This window comes from Dipteris shenzhenensis, chromosome 8, assembly GCF_047967505.1.
Source record: "Dipteris shenzhenensis isolate YYH24624 ecotype China chromosome 8, Dip_SZ_1.0, whole genome shotgun sequence".
Classification (NCBI taxonomy): Eukaryota; Viridiplantae; Streptophyta; class Polypodiopsida; order Gleicheniales; family Dipteridaceae; genus Dipteris; species Dipteris shenzhenensis.
The window spans coordinates 43,214,681-43,238,321 of NC_141603.1; the positions used below are offsets into that span (position 1 = coordinate 43,214,681).

General features: G+C 45.2%; 1 protein-coding gene across 1 annotated transcript in view; it reads right to left on the reverse strand.

Moving 5' to 3' along the window:
- Positions 1-852: 852 nt before the first annotated feature.
- The window catches only part of LOC147899551 (kinesin-like protein KIN-7E, chloroplastic), an 89,255-nt gene continuing 66,466 nt past the window's right edge, over positions 853-23,641 (reverse strand). The window contains exons 20-26 of the mRNA XM_087378019.1: positions 7,708-7,758; positions 7,516-7,563; positions 6,456-6,761; positions 4,762-5,502; positions 1,868-1,957; positions 1,525-1,678; positions 853-1,430 (exon numbers count right to left, since the gene is read on the reverse strand). Coding sequence (XP_087234145.1) covers positions 1,345-1,430; positions 1,525-1,678; positions 1,868-1,957; positions 4,762-5,502; positions 6,456-6,761; positions 7,516-7,563; positions 7,708-7,758 — 1,476 coding nt within the window. The 3' untranslated portion in view covers positions 853-1,344. The remainder of the gene's footprint in view (positions 1,431-1,524; positions 1,679-1,867; positions 1,958-4,761; positions 5,503-6,455; positions 6,762-7,515; positions 7,564-7,707; positions 7,759-23,641) is intronic.

Here is a 23,641-nt window from a genome sequence, read left to right on the forward strand (position 1 = left end):
AAAAGTTTCGTGATTTCATCAATAAAAGGACAAATGAATGCAAAGCATCACCTATAGAGAGAGTGGAAGAGGATGTGATGCTCTACAATACACAGTATGACAAGGCAAGCCCCTTGACAAAAACTGATTAGCTTTTGATACTATGTAGCGGCGAATATCCTAGTGATTGACGCTAAAGATGATGCAAACCTCTCAAACTTCACTAACCGTTTTTGCAGCTTCTAATTTTTTGGGATGTCCCCTTTCCTCTTCACAATATTTGCATTTGCATATTTGGACGTCTTCATTTACAGACCTAACATAGTATATTATAAACAAATTTATAATAAGTATGCCCTATTATTATTTTTGGACAATTTGTATTAATATGCCCCACAATTTTCCAAAATACACATTTCATGCATGAAATGCTTTAATGCAAACCTTACAATGGTCAATTTTCCAAAATACACATTTTATGCATGAAATGCTTTGGTCAATGGCAACCTTACATCTATTTCCATGATGTTACTTGATCCACAAACCGTAGCAATAAAAGCACGAAAGGAAATTCTTGTTTGTTAAAGCAAAAACATCTATTGTCCCATGGATCTGACATGTAGGAACCCAAAACGATTGAGGTATTGAAAAGAGCACATGGAGAGTATAATAGGTATACGTTGATATTAGGCACGTTTTGGCCTAGTTATAGCTAGGTCACTGAATGGACACATTTAAATGCATCACAATTCTTTAGCTTTTCAGGAACGCACACATGGTTATGTTGTGAACAAAGGTCCTTATTTCAGGCCAATGTTCCTCTTAATCCTTTCTACACTCGTAATGCTGCTACACTATGCTAAAAATCTCCCAACATTCCGCCAAATCAACAACTTTCGGCAAATCTCAAATTTTTTTCGGAGATAAATATGACAGTGATCTTACACCTTCATGCAGGACTCAAAATTGCATCTCCAATGCCATTCAAGCGGTAGGTAAGCATCACTACTAAATTTTAGAATCTGACAACAAGAGAACGTAGTATCATTACACCGAGTTCTCTGACCCTTAACAGCTTCTATTAGGGCTTCATATATGGCACCCACTTTGCTTTTTTTACAAATAGAGCTGAATTATTTTTATGATGATGAGTTCAGTGCACACTGAAGTTGGAACTTTGCTCCAGAGAAATTGTTCAGGAAACTTATAATCATTTTCTTACGTGCTTGTACACTTTTTCTCTTTCAAAGATCAAATAGGAACTGTATTTGGTAACTCAACCTATGGTAAAAGACTGCTAAGCAATACCATACACAATGACTTTGGCCACATTTACAATGATCTTTCATCATTTTTGAGGCCTAGTCAGGATGTATATGTGATGATCCTATCCTGAATTGTACTTCTGCATAGTGGACATTCTGTACAGGCTACTGCACATGATTTACACACTGCATCCACTCAACAAACGAAATTATAAGTTAAGGTTACGTACATACATAAACTTCCCAGACACACAAGACTGACTAAAGCAATGTATCTTACAAGAAAAATGCCTGCAAGGAAGGAGAACTGCTGCTGTTGGTGCTTCAAAGCACACTTTACAAATATGAGCAGTCCTCTCATCTATATTTTGCTCAGAATCTGCTGTGATGAGTGCATTGTCTTTATCATTTACCAACTTCTCTTGCATTCTAGCCTGCAATTAAATGAAATATGAACAACACTACTGTGAGAGCAAGCAAATAACATTGTACAAGGTTTGGTCACATTCATATGCCTTATAGGAGGATATCAAAAGCTAAAAGAAGGCCTATCAAGATCATGTACCACATTTGTGTCCATTTCATGGCAGCAAGGTCTTCAAGATGAGAAGAATGCAACAGACCTTTACATGGCACAATCGGGTCAATGCTTCAACATGAAGGGCACTAAGATCTTCAAGAGCAGCAAGGTCTAGCCCATCAAGATCTTCACTCTGTGTAAGACACAATAAATGAGAAACATATCTGGCCAATGTCTTTTGATCATTTTCATAACTCGCCACAAAAAATATAATCATCACAAACAACCAACTGGTGTTTGCACATTGATTTACGTGCTGGATATACAAAGCAGGATGGTTCATTTACCCTTTCTCTTGAGAACGCAAGACGAGGTCAGCTCCCATATAATTAATATTACCACCTCTTTAGAAGGTCTGCTACTTCAATGACTATGACTATATCTGACTATATCTTAATCAAACCTCAGCTTGTTCCCCTAGACAAATTATGGCTTGACCAGTCTAGATAGTCTTGTGTTCACAAAAGTCCCCACTCTATTTACAAATGTCAGACTAAATTTCTTGTTTAGACATCCACAAAGAGACCTGGTGGCATCTTATTGTCAAGAGGCCCAGATCTGGTGGCATCTCATTGTCAGTCATCAATCAAAATTTTGCCACTGTAAATGCCAATTTGTCACTACTGAAATTCTCATTATGGTGAAAGGCTTTGTAAAAGAAAAAGGGGCTGTATTACTTTGTGACTTCCAATCAAGACAAGTGAATTAACAACCAAACATAAAATCACTATACACAATTGGAAAAGCAGCTTGGAGATGCAGAAAGATATGAGTGGAAATTCTTGCCCTTGGTCTTAACACTAAGCCTATCACCTGAGCTATCAAGAGAATTTAGATTTCAAGATCACACAATTTGTCATGGCTTGTAAAAGAGATAGTATGCCATGAAGATACCGGCAATAGACTTCAGTATAGATTTTCTACTATTACATTACAAGAGGAAGAGGCTGCCCATCACACATCAGTGAGATGGCTTAGATCTGACATTGAACCATACACACCACCTACTTAAATAGCAATAAGTACATTCAATGTTCCGTAAATGAAGCTGTTGAAGAAGCTATACTTGATAGACTTTGCATTCCAATTGATGCCACCCAAAGAAACACCGAAAGGCGAACAATGGGTCAAGCAATGAGCTCCCCGTTCGGCCTGCAAAAAGGATATAGAATGGACCATCTAGAATGGATGTGGCTTAATGAGACTAAATTTCAGTAAATTTTCACAACCCTGATCTGATAGTCATTAGATGCTCGCGAAAAGGAATACTCATTCATATGATTGACATGAAGAGCAGCTATTATCAAATTAGGATGACGACCAAAATATCTTGAAGATGGCATTTGAGACCTGATTTGGATGTTAGGAGCTCCCATTGGGTCATCATGAACCAAATTGATGTGTTGGGATCTCATCCATGTGGACTGTATCGTGTGTTCTTTACACCTTTTTTAGGAGGTTGATACCACCCATCATCACCATGACTTGAGACTTTGCACCCTATGTGACATGAAAGAGGTCGAGACAGAGGAACTTGGCTCATGATGCCCTCAATACTATGAGATCCGTGAGAGATTCCAGTGCCTCTTTGAGAAAGGGTTTCAACGTTGAGCAGATTCATTGATTACCCGGATCAATGATGGGCTGCTCTTTTTGTCTCAGAGATCACACATCTCAAATGTATACTTATGTGACCAATACCCCTCGAGCATAGAGAGAAGAGGACCACAAACATCTTCCTCACAAAGGAAGAGCCACTTAGTGGATGATGTTGGACACATGGCCCTACGCATGACCTCCATATATGCTAGACGAGCATGAGCGCAGAGACAGAGCAAGAGAGCATCCTTGTGGCAAAGTTGGTACCCATGTGATACTTAGAGTGAGCTATGGGCAGATAGGGAGATTTTTGACATGCTCAAGAGACACCAAGATTTAGATGGGATCCCAATAAAACTCGTAGCTTCAATCACTCATGGCTAGTTTTGGACTGAACCAACCAACTTACCACAGTTGATAGTTCCACCATGCCCATGTGTGAGATGCATTAGACATGTTCCAAGCCTAGTGGACCTAGCTTGGACACCTCACACTTTCTAATATGATATCGATGAGATTGTGTGAGGCAGGATGAAATTGATGTACTTTACATTGATTTTGAATGGTCTCGTGGCATGGATATTTAGATATACTAAAGGTAGACACCTTCGCCTTGTATAATATTGACCTTTCACTTTTCTATGTACTTGTGCTATGATTATGTTTTGTATCCTTCATAAAATTAGTTCTTATGGTATGCACGTATCATGCATGTATGTTATGTTATGATATGCTATGCACTTATGCTATGCTAGACACGTATCTATGGCCCTATGTGTGAGTCATTGCTAGGGTCTACTCTTGGATGGAATACATCGGCTTAACTACCGTTTTACCATGGGTGAGGTTGTTTTAATGATATCTGTTGGGAGGCCGTCTACACGACTAGCACTACTTGCCCCTATTTAGGACCCTACTATGTTTTTTTATTTTACATATTTTTTGCCTTTTAGAGTTCAACTTTTTATTAGATATTTTTAGAAGCCCTTGCAAGTAGCCTACGCCAAGGGTGGAAGTTGATTATTACACACAGCCAGAAGAAAGACCCACTAGTAATTGGCTGAGGTGTTCCAGAATACTAGCAAGTGGTAGGCCATTGTGGCAAATATAGTCTGAGCACTCGTCTACTGAGAGTTTGGACCTGGATCAGTTAGTCATTTCCTCTATTAATCCTCAACATGAGCATGAGGATTCTGACAATGAAAGAAGTATTAAAACTATTTGATCTCATAGGTATTTCTAGACTTTTAAAAACGTTAATACATTTCTCTCAATTGATTTATGAAACACAAAGCAGCAGGTAAGAAGATGATGATATTGCAATGGAACAAAAGTTACCTTTAATTGCGAGACAAGTGTTTCAAGTTCAGCGCTGTGGTGTTTCTCTTCCTCTAGACAGCTTTTTAACTCCTTCGGATCCATAAAAGCTACTAGTTCTGTACATCCTGTGACATCACTTCCACTTTGGGTATCTTCATAAAATTTGGATCCTTCAGGGAGCCCTAATAAATCCTGAAATTCCGAGCCAACAGAGTCAGAATTGCCTATCCCCTTCTTAAGTTTTGCAACAAGCACCCACATGCCAGCAAGATCATTTTCCAAGTTCGCTTCCCGTCTCTTTGCTTCCTCCAACTTTTTTTGAATCTCTGTTTCTAATAACTCCTTCTCTGCCAATGCCGCTTCAATGACAGCCTCTCTCTCCTTGGTCGCCAACAACTCGCGCTTCAGATCTTCTATCATAGCTTCTTCTAATCTCCTTCCATTGTTAGAATGCATGCGTTGCCTTTCGGCCCTTCCAGCACTATTCAATGTTGTATGCGCTCCATTCAACACAGATTTTGATGAAGCCCGAGCACGTGCAAGCTCTTGAGCAGTTGCTAGCTCAGCAGCTAGCTTTGTATTTTGATAAGCTAGCTTTGTAACCTCTTCAGCTAAATTTTTCAGTTCTATTGCAGCAGCAGAAGCTAGCTCCTTGGCATAAGATGACTCCTCGTCCAGTTTACTGCTTTGAATCTCGAGAGCATCTTTTTCCTCTAGTAGTAGGTCCTTCTCCTGCTTAAGCTTTTCAATCTCTGCTCCCTGAAATTTACAAAACATTAAACAACAAAGAGGTCAAGGTTACTCTGAACTCAACATTCACAGAATATAGCAATGCTTGTAAGGATTTGATACAATTAAATTCGTTCAAAAGGCTATGAAACTACAGTCCTCCATGCACTATGTACACTACATGATACGGCTATTCAATGCCAAGAGTAGAGAGAATCACAGTCCCAACTATCTTTCCACTTTATGCTCACCCTTTATGTACAAACCAAATAATGAGTTTCTGAAGGTGGAGCCCACACAGATAAACTGTGTGTGTGTGGGTGTGTGTGCACACAAATGTTGTCGTTCATGTATATGTGCATGTTTTTGTGCACGTGCCTGTGTGCATGCATGCTTATCCATGAAAAGAATTGGTTCGTTCCCACATTTAGCATCATGAACAGCAACATGCCCTTAGTTCCGTCATAGCAGCCAAAAAATCAACTGAAGGCCACATGCATCATGACAACCATGATATCTTGTGTATTCATATTCCCTACACAACACCAACAAGCTGATCTTCTATCAGCCATGGCAAATCCTGCCACTAGAGAGCAGATATAGTCCAACGAATTTCCTTCCCTATCACTGTTGCAGGGATTCAGTTTTGCAACCACAGAGGAGAAACCACCTCTATCACTTCACATGCTTAATTCAGAGCTTCACAAAGCTAATTAAATGAAGTAGCTTGCTGGACCCTTGCATTGACAATGAAAGCCCTCGTAAATCAGCTACACAGACAATTTGAACGAAAAACCTGAGTGATATTCGCATGTCCCTCTCAACACACAAACTACTATGCAGGAGACTGATGATTATAGCAGAACTTGCAATGCCTTGAATTATAGTGAGATCAACTTGAAGCATACACCACATATGATGATAAGAAATTTGTGACTTCAGCATTGTTAACCATGAAAAAACACAAATCAACTCAGTTTCACCTGTTGAAGGACTTGGGATTGCAAGTTCGCCTTCTGGTCAGATTCCTTCGAAAGTTGTTGCAAAACGATCTTTGGAGTGAAAGACCATTCAGCATCTGCTCCCTCGACATATCTAAGCTCCCCAGATACATTTTTTGTGTCCAACCAGACATCTGCATCCTCACTATCTTCCACAGGAGTGTTTGTGATGCATTGACCTTGAACATGCACACGTGTACTTGCTTGCTGCATACTTTCTTCTGTTAGTCGAGCATTTTGTTGTCGAAGAGCTGCAATGGTAGCTTGCAATTCTATATTTTCTGACACCTGCAAAAGGAACAGTGTATAGACCTAACAGCATTTACAGCCATGATTATTAAAAACTCTTTCTCCAATTTGATTTACCCACTCTTCCTCCTCTCCCTATCTCTACATATGCAAAAGTGAGTACAGTACCAACCATATTCTCCTGTCTTTACAGATGCATTCTTCATTGAAGCTCTAGTGACAACTAAGTGGTGGGAGTTGTCTCTAATTCTAGCAACTTGCCAACTTAGACTAAACATTGACTCCACAATATTAATTCAGAGAAGTATCATTCTCTACTGGAAACATTTGATTTCGCATGGCCTTAATCTGAGAATGGCCTTAATCTGAGCACACTTTAATTAAGGGCTTTCATGCAACTACTATAAGGTCATTGTGTTCTTCCTGCATATGATACTGACAATTATACTCTTTCCTTCAGCTGTCCTATAAAATCTTTTCAGGAAGGAGCACACATATTTAAATTGTCTCTCTTCAGATAATATATGTGTGCACAAAATGGAATTTGTCGTTTTTTATTTCTTCTCATTTGGCTCATCTACTTGGGTCTATCAAGTACGTTGATCTGCAGTAGAAATTAGACACTACTTGATTTGCGTATCCAATACTCAAGGCTTGTACATCAAATCCTTCATGAATTTTATTTTTCAGAAAATGGCAGCTGTATAGGTGAATAATAGGTAACCTTGATGAGATGCATAAAAGGCAAAATCAAAAGCAAAGAAGAGGCCAACGTATCCTGCTTAAACCTTACCTTTGCTTGAAACTGCTCTTGAAGAATCCTGTTGTCTGCACTTTTGATCTTCAGATAACAAAACAGAAATATCAGGATAATATAAAATAATACTTTCACGAAAATCAGTAGACCTTTCTGCAATAATATTTTATGCAGATTAATGAATTTTGTTTAAAGAACTCTGCATTAGGGCTTAGAAATGTGATGCACCTCAAGTTCAAATGACTTCTCGTTGAGCTGGCCTGTCAACTTAGAGATTGTCTGTGCATTGGACATACAGTGAGGGCCCCCTGGTTAGTGTTCTCTGTTCAATACGGAGCATGCTGAGAATGAACACTCTAACACAACACATCTCCTACCAGCCTATGCACTGTGCATGTGCATGTTCTATCTTCGATAGTTTCGAGCATTTACAACTATGCAGTGCCCTACTGTGCATTTTCACCTGGCATCTTGCTTTTTTACTATACAATTGAAGTCAATATAGTGATGCACTATTATTGGAATCTTTTTGAATCTCCTTACCTTGTGTCATGGTGGCCTCTAAAGTTAAGCTGGTGGAGAGCTTGAAGGAAAGACAGCGGACAGATTCAAGGATATATCAAGGTATTTGTGCATGCATCATGACAGTCTAAGCTTAGGTCAACTAATATTGACTGAGGTGATCGGGGAAGCTTCAATTTCTGAAGTCCATTAATTACAATTTCCAACATATGTATGCAAGCATGCATATAATATACATAAGCATAAATATTATATACATACATACATATGTGTGTGCATGCATGCATGCCAGTGTCATGAGCAATTCACGAGTCACACCATATCTTTACTAGAATCTGCACAAGCGCATTAGCAAGGCATGGTGTGGGGGGGGGGGCGGGGGGGTAAGAGAAAGAAAGAAAGAAAGAAAGCTTATTAAAGTCTACTAAAGACCGACGGGTCTATGAGACTGATAGAAAACCTGATACAATGAGCAAAAGGGTGGAGCTACTAAGCCAGCATCCTAACCATGCTAGAGAAAACTGTGTAGACATAGTCAATGATATCATCATACATGTTCGCATCATCATCCCCATGGAAGATGCAGTCTGATCCAATACAATACGATACCGTGCATAAAAACGTCAAGATGAGTGCCATAGTAACCCCGGTTGGTCGTACCCCAAGTTGAAACTAGAAGAAATGTTGGTGAGTGTGATCTATGTATCTGTTCTCTATCAAGTGTGCCACATCTCGATCTCGGCGTCTCTGCCTCTCCTGCTATCTGTGGCCGGGGGGCAACATGCTCTGACTGGAAGAACTCTATGATCATACTTTGGGATGGACCAAGCAAGGCCCCCCACTCCTATCTCCGTGATCTGATGAGATGTTGTCTATGTCGGACCGCCGCCTCGTGGATGAAAACAACTAGGCATCTCTAATTTGGGTATGAAAGGAGTCTGGACAGGCCCTCGAATCTGTCTCTGAAAAGGCAGTCGTGTTGTCCACGGATCTCATAGTAGATTGGGCAACAAAAGACAATGTGCTCCTTTGATTCCACCTCGTGCCGCTCACATAATGTGCATATACGACTCTCTCAAGGATCCCATCTGCTCGCCCCCTCTCGATACAAAGTAGATGTGATGACACACGGAACTGTCCAACGGCAATCCTGAGTGACACCCTACCGGGGTCATCGTCGCTCTCGTTCTTCAACATAGGGCCTCCCACCGCCCCCGACGATCGAGCTCGACTAGGCAGCGTGACGTCAAAGGCCAATCATCCATCGCAGGGTTTTTTCGACCTCCCATTTGACGGGCCCTCTATGATTGGCCTCTGACGATCACCACAGGCATATATATATATATATATTTGTATCTCCCCCCTTCTACTGCATTTTTTTTTGTGCCATTTTTTTGTATCATCTGGAGATAGATACACATTTTTTGCACCAGGACTAGACACACCGTCCTTCATAACTTTTTTGAAGAAACGGTTGGCCGGACCGTTTTGAGACCGCCACTGTTATGCTCATTGTACTAGTTATCTTTAGTCTCATAGACCTTCACGGTCTCCTGAAGACTTTAATAAAATTTCTTTCTTTCTTTCTTTCTCTCTCTTTCTCTCTCTCTCTCAACACCTTTAAAGCAGTTACGTTTGACAAGGTACTAGTTGAGATTGTCTCATCATACACTTACCTGGGGGTTCTGTTCTCTAGACCTATCTTCACGATGTGGACGATTTTTTCTCCAAGTATGCCCTAATTTCGAAATTCATGTTCATTACCCTGCAAGTGCTTGTTTGGTTCATCGGTTAAGGGAAGTGTTTAAGATTAGAAGGCAGAGGGTGAGTGAATTCGAAGTTGAGTTGAGGCATTAGGTGAGAGAGAGAGAGAGTGAGGTGTCGCTCGGGAGGGCTAGAGAATGATTGCAGGGGAGCGAGATTGCAGGAGAGAAGTGCTCGTAGGAGTGAAGATATGGGCTGATCGTTGGTAAGCGATGGGCTGAGGCGGAGCTTCGGTTGAACCTAGGTACGGTCGGACTGCGCAAAGACCAGGAGAGCACCATAGGCTGGAGCAATTCGTTGGAGCAGTTCGCAGCCAAGGGGCAAGTTGTGGGGTGCGCCATGGGTTGGAGCAAGTCGCAGGGAAGGCTGTGCTAATTCGCGTAGGGGGGGGGTTTGGATGGTAAAAAAAGTACCACCCCTCCAACTTAGGAGGGTGGGCCTTTTAGAAAGCTGAGCTCTCTAAAAGTTTCGCCCACCTATTCTAGAGCATAGCGCAGCAGCAGCTCCTCCCCTTATCGTGACCCATGCGTAAGACTCTACCCCTCTACGCCCCTCTTGACAATTTCACTCTCAGGTACCACCTGTTGCAGATTTCCGTACAGGCCAGCAAGGAGCTCGGCTCCTGGATTGATAGCCTCCGCCAGCCCCTTCTTCTTTCGACCAGCCAGCCTCTTTCTCTCATCCCCCTCTGTTTCATCAGTTTTCCTCTCTGTTCCAGTCTCCTAGTTTCGAGCCCACCTGTCCCTTCTCTTCTCTCAGCCTATTTCCTTCATCAGATTCGATTCAGTGATGGCTCAATCTGTAGACCCCGAGCTTGCGATGGGAGATCAGGATATGAACTACCATGCGGAGGATGACCAAGGTCTCTACAATGATTTGATTACGAAGTCAGCCTTCAGTGAATTCACCATTGCTCTTGATGAAAAGTTTGAGCAGTTTAACATGAATCAAACGGGGTTGACACAGCAACTCCAAGGGATTCAGACTACACTCACACTTTTGACAAGCACTGTTCATGCACTCATGCATGTGGATGCAGCTTCAGTGTTAGGTCCGAACATCACTCCATATCCTTTTCCCGGAGATCAAAAACTCGTACCAAGGAGGTTGTTGACACTTGGTTGCACAAGTGGCAAGTACACTTCCAGTTTCACCCTTATCCGGATGACAAGAAAATACAGCTTGCAGCAGGGTTTATGTAAGGAAAGGCTTTATTGTGGTGGACGGAACTCCGACCCAAGCCTGCAACATGGATAGAATTAGAAGGGGTCTTCAGGAAAGAGTTTCTAAAGGAGGAAAATTACGATATCGTAGGCAAGCTTAAAGCCCTCGATATGTCCAAGCTGAATCTGACTTTTGAGGTTTATCTTCAGAGGTTTCGAGATTTGAAGACCAGAGCTACAAAGATGGATCCAGTGACCTTGTTAGGTTTCTTTGTGGATGGTTTGCCTGACTCGTACAAGTTACAGATCAAGAACAACAAGTGTACCACTTTGCAAGAGGCCATGAATTACGCGCGCATCTATGATGATACCATGGCCAGTGCAAAGGGAACCACAGTTGCCGACACGGGTGGGAAGAACAAGAGGAAGTTCTTCCAGTCTACCACTGGTACCAGGGAGTCGAAGTCTTTAGACAACGCCTCCAAGAAACATTCGACTCAGGCAAAGAATGGTCATACTCGTTTCCTTCGTGCCTTGAAGCTAAAGAAAGAAGGACGTTGCTTCATATGCGAGGAGCGGGGCCACACTAGGAATGATTGCCCTAAGCACAAGAACAAGAAGCAAGCACCGGGACTGAAGCTCCATGCAGGTCCATGTACCAAAGCTAAGGGAGCTAATCAAGTTTCGATGACACGTAATTCTGTAAATGTCATTACCTACCCACTTTCTTGTAATTGCACTTTTAATAATTCGTTATTTGGTTCCCATGATCTTTTCCGAGTTTATGGAGAAGTTAGGAACCAAAGAGTTCACATTCTCTTTGACCCGTGCAGCTCTCACAACTTTGTTGATTACAAACTTGTGCAGAAGATGGGGCTGTCCACAATACCTAGTGATCACACCTACGAGGTGTAGCTTCCAATAGGGAACTATTTTTGGGATCGCAAGATTGAAGCGTTTTCTATTCGGATTCAAGACTACATAGCTACTCTTACGTGCTATGTCATGCACTTGGAGCATGTGGACTTGTTAATCGGAATAGAGTGGTTTAAAACCCACAATATTCGAATTGGATGGAAGGAACATACTCTTTCTTTTTTGGATAAGGACACTCAAATTTGTATTCAAAATGATGATATTTTCTCTTCTCACGGACCTATTGTATCTGCGATGCAGCTTCGGAATATATTAAACACTTCTCATTATGATGTGTATCAGTGTGTTTTGATTCCGCTTTCTTCATTTGTTATTTCTGTTAATAACAAGAATGATTTTAGTGTGTTTGAATACCATAAAGAACGTTGTTAGATGATTTCATGGATGTATTCCCTGCTCAATTGCCGGAAGGTTTACTTCCAGAACGGGCAGTAGACCATCGCATAGATTTAGTACCTGGGGCTCAACCTACTAGTGTTCCACCTTATAGGATAAGCCAGCTTGAGGAGAATGAGTTAGCTTCACAGCTACAGTATTATCTGAATATGGGCTATATTCGCCCAAGTAAATCACCTTGGGAAGCACCTGTGCTCTTAAGAAAGAAGAAAGATAATTTGTGGAGAATTGTGTATAGATTATAAACGATCGAATAAAGTGACAATTAAGAATCGATACTCTCTTCCTCGTTCCGATGATTTGATAGACCGTTTGGCCGGAGTGAAGTATTTCACTAAGATTGATTTGCGTACGGGTTATCACCAAATCCATATCTATGCTAAACACATAGATAGAACCACATTCCGAACTAGGTATGGCCACTACGAGTTTCTCGTATTACCTTTTGGTTTGACCAATGCTCCTACCACCTTCCAGCAAATGATGAACGATTTGTTTCGAGATTTTTTGGGCAAATTCGTTGTCGTGTTCTTAGATGACATCTTGGTATATAGCCGAATGCTAGAGGATCACATAGGACACCTCCGGATTGTCTTAGTTATTCTAAGACAACATAAGCTTTATGCCAAGATGAGTAAATGTGACTTCTTTATGAAGGAGATCATTTACTTAGGACGCAAGATTTCTTCAGAAGGTATTAGCATTTATCTAAATCGTATCCAGAAGGTTTTGGAATGGCCTATCCCTCAGACTGTGAAACAACTTCGTTCTTTCCTAGGATTCACGGTATTTCTACGAAAGTCTGTGCATGATTATTCACACATCACGACACCCTTGACCAACATATTGAAAGGTCGTGGACGCAGGTCTACCTAGCCGATCTCTTGGAATGATGCATTGAACTAGGCTTTTGAAACCTTCAAGTTAACTATCAAGGAAGCACCCGTTCTTGCATTACCTGATCCTACCCGGCCTTATGTTTTAGAGGCCGATGCGAGTCATTTTGCGATTGGGGCAGCTTTATCAGACCTGTAGCTTTTGAGAGTAAGAAGCTAGATGACACCCAATATTGTTGGCCCACACTAGAAAAAGAACTCTATGCAGTTGTGTATGCTCTAAAAGTTTGGAGACACTACTTGTATGGTTCGAAGTTTCTTGTATTGACCGATCACCAGTCAATCAAATATGTGTATGATGGGTTTGAATTGAGGGGACGAAAGGCTAGATGGGTAGAGTTAATGCAAGATTTTGATTTTGAAATACGTTATCGAAAGGATTTGCTAAATAGTGTGGCGGATGCCTTAAGTCAAGTCAAGTTTGTAAATGCAATGTCATTTACAAAAATATCCTCAGACCTATTTCAATCCTTGAGAGGGCTTTGTGCAACTGATAGTCATTTCAGTTCTTATTGGCAGAGAGTCCAAGATGGAAGCTCCATGGTTGACCAAGACTCAAGGATTGTGCCACCTACGGTACAGGCGGCAGGAGCTCAGTGGATGACTAGGAACGGCTTGCTGTTCCGGAATGGAAAGATATGTGTGTCAGATGTTATGGATCTTCCATCCAAGATTCTCTCGGAGTGTCATGATGCTCCTAGTGCTGGACATCCAGGTATACATTGGACTTTGTCTCTTGTGAAGCATACCTTTTATTGGCCTAAGATGCGTGCATTTATAGAAAACTATGTCGTAGGTTGCCGGGTTTGTCAAGTTACTAAGGCAGAATGCCTTAGAAGCGCGGGTTTATTACAGCCATTGCAAATCTCGGGTAATAAATGGAAAAGTATTTCCATGGATTTTATTACCGCTTTGCCAAGAACGCGCAAGGGTCATGACTCCATTTGGGTCATAGTGGACCGTCTGACAAAAATGGCTAGATTCTTACCTACTAGAACAACCATCTCAGCTGTTCAGCTGGCTCACGAGTTTGTGGACCACTTGTTTAAGCTGTATGGTTTGCCCTCTGACATAGTCAATGACAGGGACTCGAAGTTTACAAGTAACTTTTGGACACTTGTTTTTGAGAAGTTAGAACTACTCTAAGTATGAGTTTCTCAGATCATGCACAATCTGATGGTAGTATAGAAAAGGTCAACCAATTGGTTGAAGATATGCTTCGAGCATATGTTTCTAAGAGATAATCTTCATGGGAGGATTATCTACCTATGGTAGAATTTGCTTATAACAGTGCAAAGCATTCGAGTATTGGTTACAGTTCTTTTATGCTTATGTACAGGTTTCAACCTAAGTCACCAGTTATGGTTGGGTTAAAGGGAATCCAAAACGATGCTGCAAAGACCTTCTTGCAAGACATGCAAGAAATGTTGCAGTTTGACAAGGAGTCTATTAGAAGTGCACAAGATCGGGTCAGATTTTATGCTAATAGACATCCTTCACCTAGAGAGTTCTCTAAAGGAACGACGGTATATTTGCGAATTCCCAAGGAATCCAAGAGCCTAAGTACTGGTTTGGTTCCAAAGTTATCCCCCAGATACTGTGGTCCGTTCAAGGTTATTAAATGAATTGGACTAGTTGCATTTAGACTAGAATTGCCTCCTGATGTTAAAGTACATCCAGTATTTCATGTCAATAGACTGAAAGAGTTACTGGGTGCGGATGATCAAATTGTTTATCCTCAAGAAATCATAGAAGTTACAGATTTGACTTTTATTCCACACGAGCCTGAGAGTATTCTTGAATTTCGTGATAGACAGATTCGTAATAGAACTATCACAGAATACAAGATCAAGTGGAAGGATCGTGTTGAGGAGGATGCAACATGGGAGACATTACAGAACCTCTAGAGGACGTTCGGTTTTTTAGCAAACTCAGAAGTGAGTTCTTAGAGGAGGGGAAGTATGTCATGTGCACAGATTGGTATCTGACGTGTACGGGGTACACAAGACTAGCTCCGGTAGCCTGGGGAGGCTTAGAGCTAGGCAGGCTTGATTCTTGGGTTGAGTGGCAAGGGTACGAACCAATTATAGGTCTTTGCTATTTTTGGTGCTTGGGGCCCGAGTCTATATAAGGGACCCAGAAGTTCAGTTCTCAGGGAGCCGATGGGAGCAAGTCTCGTTCCCTGGTGCTAGGTCTGATCCTGGATTGAGTCGCAGACGCACGCCTGCATCATAGCGTAACCCAAGGCCCAGCAACAGATCCCAGGCTTCATAGTGCCACCTAGTGGTATGGGACACCAGGCTGGTTAGGATCTGGTTGGGAGTTCGTGCCAGTAGCTCAGCTCGTGGCTCGGAGGGGAAACCTCTTGATTTGGGATCGCATCCCATAGATGTCATGGTTGGGTGGTGAGCAGCCTACTCAGTTTCTTCACGTTCGGTCTGTTCTTGTGTTTGCTTGTAGGTCAGAGGTTTCAGGAGTGCTGGGGTCGTGTCATGCCTAAAGAGGATGGTGGTTGCTGGTGACTGAGGGGTGTCAGTGTAGAGGCTACTGCTGGTGAAGGTGTCACAATATCCAGTGGAGGGACTACTCTGAAGAAATCAGTCACAGATCTCTAGTTAGGTGGAGCACGTCTAACAAAGGTCCACTCTCTCAAGATGGTCGATCGGCAACACGCAATCTCTAGCAGGAATAGGACCAGACATCTATGATCCTCAAACTCCATAACCTGACGCAAAGGCCGCAAACCCTCTCTGAACAAGCAATGATACCTCCCTTGGATATCGTAATAAATGGTGCATCTACATATGTAATGCTACTCTGTCTCAAGCTCTCTCCCACAAAGCTGGCATATCCACTGCTCTGCATTCACACGAGGTCCGTAGCTGAGAAAAGTGGCCACACACCACTAATTAGGATGTGCCTGGAACTCTTTGAGTTGCTAACAATTGCTGCTGAATAGACAGTGATGTTGTCCACGGATCTCATAGTACCCCGGCATCGGAATGCAAAGTGCTCCTCCATCTCTGTCTCTTGTGTATCACATAAAGTGCAGATCCGTCTCACATGCGATGCCCTCTGCTTGTCCTGTCCCCCAACCTGTAGTCCATGTTTCTTTTCACGGACTACAGGTTGAGACAGGACATGCAGAGGGAGCGAGATACTTAGTCGCACCGGATCATCCAAGCAAGAATCAGAACCTGTAGTCCAATCTAGACACAGACTGATCTTGTATAAAGAGACTCTAGGTTCTGCTTCTTGCTTGGATGATCCAGAGCAAGCCACTGGTCCCACATCATATTCTACTAGCAATGTTTGGGGTATAGGTTGATGCAATCTTTCAGGTGGTCACTTATCTCCACAGAGTCAAAGACTTAGGTAACACGACAAATGGATGGAACAAATTGCCAATTCAGGCCTTGACTTCATCTATCGCATGGAGGCAGAGGGGGATCAGCAGAGCTAGTATGTGCGGACACGTAAATGGTTTGCAGGCTTCGGACTACAAATGGACAGACGGCCATTGTTCCAATATAGTCTTGAGGCTCCATCCATTCCGCTTACCTATCACTAAGTGAATCAGGCCAACAGAGAGGATTTATTGTAGCTCCAAATGTACAGAACTTGCCTGGCACGTCCTGAGCTTTCAGTAAAACTCAAATTCTACAGGGATCACTATTTGCAGATCTCAGAGGAGGGTTTTACCAAACAATTGGGCTACACTCGTCTCCCACATGCACTAAGGATCTTGCTCCGGATCGTCCAAGCAAGAAGCAGAACCTATAGTCTCTTTATAGAGGACCAATCTCTCTCTAGAAGGGACTACCATACATCCCCACCTCTCCAATGGACAAGCGAGTCAAAGAGAAGAGACTTGATTCTAGGAGATCAAGAAAATGTGAGTGAAAGCACTAACGCTCAAGTCTGGCTAGTCCGGCATGCCCTCTCCTCAAATGGGCCTGCATAGCTCATTGGAGGACCACAAGAGGCAGGAATATACACATGGGGAGAAATCATAAAACTCTTGAGAGAGGTTGGAGGGTGTATTGTGAGTACCCTATTGGAGAGTATCCCACACTGAAGACGTTAATACAACTCTCTCTCTCTCCGCTCAGTCCCCCCGCTCACCCCTCCGCTCAGCCCCCCCGCTCACCCCTCGCTCGCCCCCCCCGCTCACCCCTCCGCTCAGTCCCCCTGCTCACCCCTCCGCTCAGCCCCCCCACTCACCCCTCGCTCACCCCCCCCGCTCACCCCTCCGCTCAGCCCCCCCGCTCACCCCTCGCTCACCCCTCCGCTCAGTCCCCCCGCTCACCCCCCCCCGCTCAGCCCCCACAGCCCTCACAGCCCCTCGCTCAGCCCCCCCGCTCAGCCCCCCCCCCTCGCTCACCCCTCCGCTCAGTCCCCCCGCTCACCCCTCCGCTCACCCCCCGCCCCCCCCCCCCCCCGCTCACCCCCTCGCACTTGCAGCCCCGACCCCCCCCCCTTTTTTTTTTTTTTTTTTTTTTGGGCAGCCCCAACCCCAACTTTTCTTCCCACTTTTCAATGTTGCCGGCTTCCTGTAATTAAAAATGGCCGACACCGTCAAGCATGTTACAGAAGCAGCAACAGCAGCAACATCAATGGCCGCCACGACCGAGATGCTGCACTATAGTAGAAGAGGACTCGCATCTTCTACAAAGGACAGCGCACTGCCCGCACTTGCCGCACTCCCAGTTGCAGGTACACTGGTTTCAGCTCCATTGTCCCATCTTCCGCCCAGCGCAGTGCCCGCACTCCAAGTCGCAGGTTCACCGGTTTCAGCTCCATTATCTCATCTTTCGCCCATAGCTACTTTGTACCCGCAGTTTTTTTCACCCCTCTCCTCTCAGGTTCCTTCTTCTCCTACCCCTTCTCCACCCTTTTTTCTCTCCCTCTCACAGCCCTCTGTCACCTCTTCCCCTTTGTTGCCTATTTTACCTACTTTGCCAGAGGTTACCTCCTCCTCATCCTCTCTACAGACTTTACCCATCCCCTCCTCTCCTTCCCTGGTACCCGTTTTCTCTCCCCCTTTCCAGCCTTCCCCTTCATCCCCGCTACCCACCTTACCGGTTTCCCCCCTGTCTCCCTCTCTTTCTCCTTCCATGCCTTGCACTGTTTGTCCTTGCCGCCACATCCTGTCAGAGCTTCAGCACTTTGAGACCCATCTCCGAGCTGCACTTCAGATGCTTCACAGAAAGGACGAGACCATTTCTCTACTTACAGCTCAGGTTGCATCTCTTGCTGATCGAGTGACACAGCAGGATCGGGAGGTCTTATCTATTAGGACAGATCTTCAAGTCTTACAGGCGACCCATAGGACTCTTTCTGGAGAGATTCATGGACACACAGAGCGAGTGCAGCAGATCGAGACTCGCGTTCAGCACATGGATACATCTCCCACTACAGCAGTAGCAGCAGTTGAGGAGCGTTTGACCTCCCTTCAGACAGAGGTCCAGAGAGCCACAGAGTGGGTGGATGTCGTCCGCCGTCAGCCATCACAGCCTCAGAGATCTACTGTATCAGCTACATTGGTCGAGTCACAGCAGAGGGCCACAAAGGCCCTCAACATTCGCATTCGTGGTATCTTGCCCTCGGCGACAGAGTCCACGATGACACAGGCTGTGACCTTTGTCTCTCAGACATTGGGAGTACAGGATCATGGCATAGTAGGAGCATATAGAGTCAGGAGGGATCCTACTAGAGAGCAGCCCCTCATTATCAGATTCAGAGATGCCCAGGCACGTCTAGCTGCCCTCAGGAGGAGAGGGACACTCAGAGACCACCCACAGATTTCCATGGACGAGGATCTGACTCAGATACAGGTTGAGGAGCGCAAGGCGCTCATGCCTCAGAGAGATGCAGCCCGAGCTCAGGGCAAGTGGGCAGTGATTAGGGATGGCAGACTCATCACAGGCACCTTGAGGCGTGCTCCCACAGTGCTTAGAGATGGCAGACCAGCAGATACAGCCCCACCTCCACCTCCACCTTCTGCCCTGTCCGCTTGACGGGACAGGGCCCATGGGACACACCACCCGTCAGATAGTCTACGCATCGCTGTATGGAACTGCAATGGTTCTTTTACAGCACAACCAGGCAATCTACGGGGGGCATTCTTTGGGAGAGATATCATCTTTTTCACGGAGACACACGAGAGTCCAGAGAGACCTTTGCCACGAGTGACAGGGTATACATGGAGATCTGCCTTCAGGCAGCACGCCCGGACATTTGGAGTGAGGATCTGGAGGAGTGGCCATGTTGTACAGAGAGCATCTCGATCGGATCATCACAGTGGAGAGAGCAGATTCACATGCCCGATTCTTGTGGGTACGCATCTGCCGCAGGGCCCCTCAGCGAGATCTTTTTATTGCAGTTTGCTACTTCCCCCCGGCGCAGTCGATCTATTCTTCCACTGGACCAGGCCAGTCCATATTTGAGGATCTCTCAGCGGACATTGCAGATTTTTCACGTCGCGGAGAAGTCATCCTTTTAGGAGACTTCGACGCGAGGACCTCAGACAGACAGGCCTTCACTTATGACTTCATGGAGGATCCGGTCATACTCCCAGCATTTCACGATGATAGCCTCTGTCGGACTTCATCAGACTGCACAGTACAGCCCACAGATCAGGGACGTCAGCTACTGGAGCTCCTCACCTCGCACAGTATGGTCATTTATAACGGCTTGTCCAGGTGGCCACAGTCTTCCATGCCTACATTCTCTTCTGCTTCTGGGCGTGGTACTAGCGTGATCGACTACATCATAGGTCCCCTCACTCTAGTCCCTTCCATCCATAGCCTTACTGTTAGCCCCTTCATGCCCTCTGCCGACCATGCACTCATCCACTTTACTTTGACTCATGTCTCCCATGACCCACCTCCCCCTCGTTATCACGACCGCCAACCCTACTACGAGGTTCATTTCGACCACCAATTCGATGATGTATATAGCCAGAACCTCAGCCGCCTACTCCGTCCTCATCTATTAGATGCTCTACCATCCACGCGGGACCGGTGGGAACTTGTACATACTTCACTCGTTTCTGCCGCTCACATGTCGTTCCCTGCCACATGTCATTCGTCTAGTCCCCCACCGGTTGGTCTTGTTCCTTGCAACGGTTGGTATGACGAGGAGTGTAAGGAACTCCGCAGGAAACTTAACCTTGAGACCAAGGAGAAGTCTCCCCTCCTTGCCGAAACCAAGAGAGACTACAAGTGGTTGGTTAGGCGCAAGAAACGCCAATTTCTAGCCCGGAATGAGGAGGAGCTGAGAAGCTTGCTTTTCAGCTATGACTCCAAGGAATTCTGGAGAAAATTCCTCCGCTCGAAGTCTCAGAGCCCCCTCACAGATCCACGTGTCTGGTCTGCATATACTTCAGCTCTATACGATGTTCCAGATCAGCCAGATATCGATTTATCCCACTCCCCTAGGCCAGCTTCATCTAGTCTCTTCACAACGGAGAGTGTCCGTGCAGCAGTCCACCGATTGAAGAACGGGAGAGCTAAGGATCATGATGGATTGCAAGCGGAGTATGTAATCCATGGGATTGATACCTTAGCTTTTGTTCTCTCCCGTCTCTTCAATGAGTCTGTTTGTACAGGCCTACCACAGTCCTGGTTAGGCAATACCATAGTACCTATCCACAAGTCGGGGGACCCTATGGAGTTGTCGAATTACAGGACCATCATGATTGGCCACGTTATGGCCAAGATCTATGCATCAGTTTTGGAAAGCCGTATAAATGACCATGCCGAGACGACAGGACTCAGAGCCAGAGGACAGGCTGGATTTCGCACGGATCATTCGACGCTTGACCACATTCTCACACTCAGGGCACTAGTAGAGGAGGCGAAGTCACGAAGGCAACGGCTTTATTGTTGCTTCGTGGACTTCAGGAAGGCATTTGATACAGTTCCGCGATTCAGATTGTTTCAGAGGATTCGCGAGATGGGCTTCAGTGGAGAAACACAGTGGGCTATCATGGCTTTGTATGAGAGGGTCACTGGTCGGGTTCGAACACGTGAGGGGCTCTCAGAGGAGGTATGCAGCACGATTGGGGTAGCACGATTGGGGTAAAGCAGGGTTGCCCGCTCTCTCCTACTCTCTTTGGACTATATATTGATGAGAGCTAGAGATGTTCGTACAGATGACAGGCGGTGTGGGCTCTACTCTCTCAGGATCCTCCATTCCTATCCTCCTGTATGCGGACGATGTGGTTCTCATTTCCTCTACTGCTCAGGGCCTCCAGGCACATATTGAGGCACTCCACAGGTTTTGCCAGGACAGGGGATTGACCGTAAACCTTGGCAAGACCAAGGTTATGGTTTTCAACACCTCTGATCGTATCTACAGCACGGATGAGTTTTGCTTCACTTATGACGGACAGCCCATTGAGCTTGTTAGAGAGTACACTTATTTGGGGGCAGTTTTCAGGGGACCGATCTTTACCATGACATATGCAGCACGAGATAGGATTAGTAAAGGGTATGCTTCGTTGGCTCATCTTGAGCGTCAGTGTTTTCAGTCCCACTTTCAGCATCCCGATACGAAATCCCTGCTATTTGACACATTGGTGAGACCAGCTGCGATGTATGCAGCTCCTTTCTGGGCAGGAGACCTTGGCGCTGCAGATTGGAGACGAGTAGAGAGGTTACAGATCATCATGTTCTCTCGGCTCATTAGGGCCAAGGCTACAGTTCCGCACGAGATCATGCTAGCAGAGTTTGGAGCTACTCCCCTTGCATTGGATGCAGCGTTTCAGTCGGTCATGTATTTGCACAGGGTTAGGGAGTTTGGAGACTCAGTAGCAGGCAGAGCTCGGTTGCCATGGTTAGCACTTGCATCTTCTATGGAGTTGGCACGATCTGGGGCCCGATACTGCTGGTACTTCAGACTCACTAGGTGGCTCACATCTCTTGGACTAGACATGGATAGACTGCCTCCCTTCCGATACAGCATAGATGCCCCTCATCTCGAGTTGACTCGCCACGAGCTTAGTCAGGTCACGAGAGCAGACTTGGCTGCAGCTTCATACGTACCGCACTTGGATTTATCCCACGCAGCTTCCGACGAAGATGGCCACATATCGTGACCACTTCCTTCGGATCTCAGAGGATGGATTTGTCATTCCACCAGGCTACACAGGTATCCACATGTCCCACTCACTGAGGATTGCCCTTGGCCAGCTTAGAGTCTCTTCGCATCAGCTCGAGATAGAGGCTGGTAGGATGCGACGCATGGAGGATAGACGGCGTCCAGGCCGAGAGACCAGGATCTGCCCTTGTTGCACCATGGGAGAGGTGGAGTCAGAGGAGCACTTCATTTGCAGATGCCCGCTATATTATGAGATCAGAGGGAGATTCCACTGTCTCTTCACGGATGGCTTTGGACCTCTCTCACGAGTGATGGATTATGAGGATCAGCATTGCCTAGCTCTTTATGTCAGGGAGGCCACTATGCTTCGACGACACTACCTCAGAGACCATCAGCACAGACCGGAGCGTGATAGAGCCCAGCCCGATAGAGCTCAGACACACGCTATACCAGATGACAGGTATCAGGAGGAGCACGAGGAGGTCAGAGCTCACACAGGACACATGCCTCCACCCTGTGGATGTACATATGAGATGGTTTGTAGACGCCGCAGGATCTTGTTACATAGGGGACGTACTCGCCGCTTCATCTCCAGACGATCCAGGATGATGGCAACTTTTCGGAGGAGACTTACTCATGGAGATCTCGCCCTACCAGCCGCTCACCTCACTTTTGCTCAGATTCGTACTCTCATAGCAGGAGGCAGAGTCGATGGACAGGATTTCCAGTATTATTTTGGTTCTCAGACTCCGTGATACATGGACTTGTATCTTTGCATTGACATATTGTACTCATCCCCCCATTTTGCACCCAGGGGCGGTTTCCTTGCATCTAGCTTACTTTGTATTTAGGCTCGGATTTGACATTATGTACTTTCACTTGCATTGTATTGCGTAGCACTTAGATGATATTCGACGATGCCTCTTCTTTGTGGCACGTTGATTTTGTGCTATCTTGTACGCAGAGTTCTTGATGTCCCATGGGCCCATTTTGGCCTTTAGTGGACAATAATACACTTTCTTTCTTTCTTTCTCTCTGGAGGACTTCAAAAAACACAGCAGGAGCAGTGTGACACAGTGGACAGCACCGCGGCCTAGAAGAAAGGGGTCCACCCAAAGCCCATGCTGTTCACCACATCCTCGACATCTATGGTTACCACCACTATTTCACCACCATCATCCACCTCATCATCTACACCACCTCTCTCCTCCCCCTCTCCTGCATCATCATCACAAGTCTCCTCTCCACTAGCCTCACCACTGGCCCCACTAGCCACGGCTCCACAGTACTTTCCCCTTGTATCACCTCTACCTCTCAATCAGCCACCCTTCATCACCTCGCCCGGCCTCGCTACTCCTACATATCACTCCCCCGCCCAGA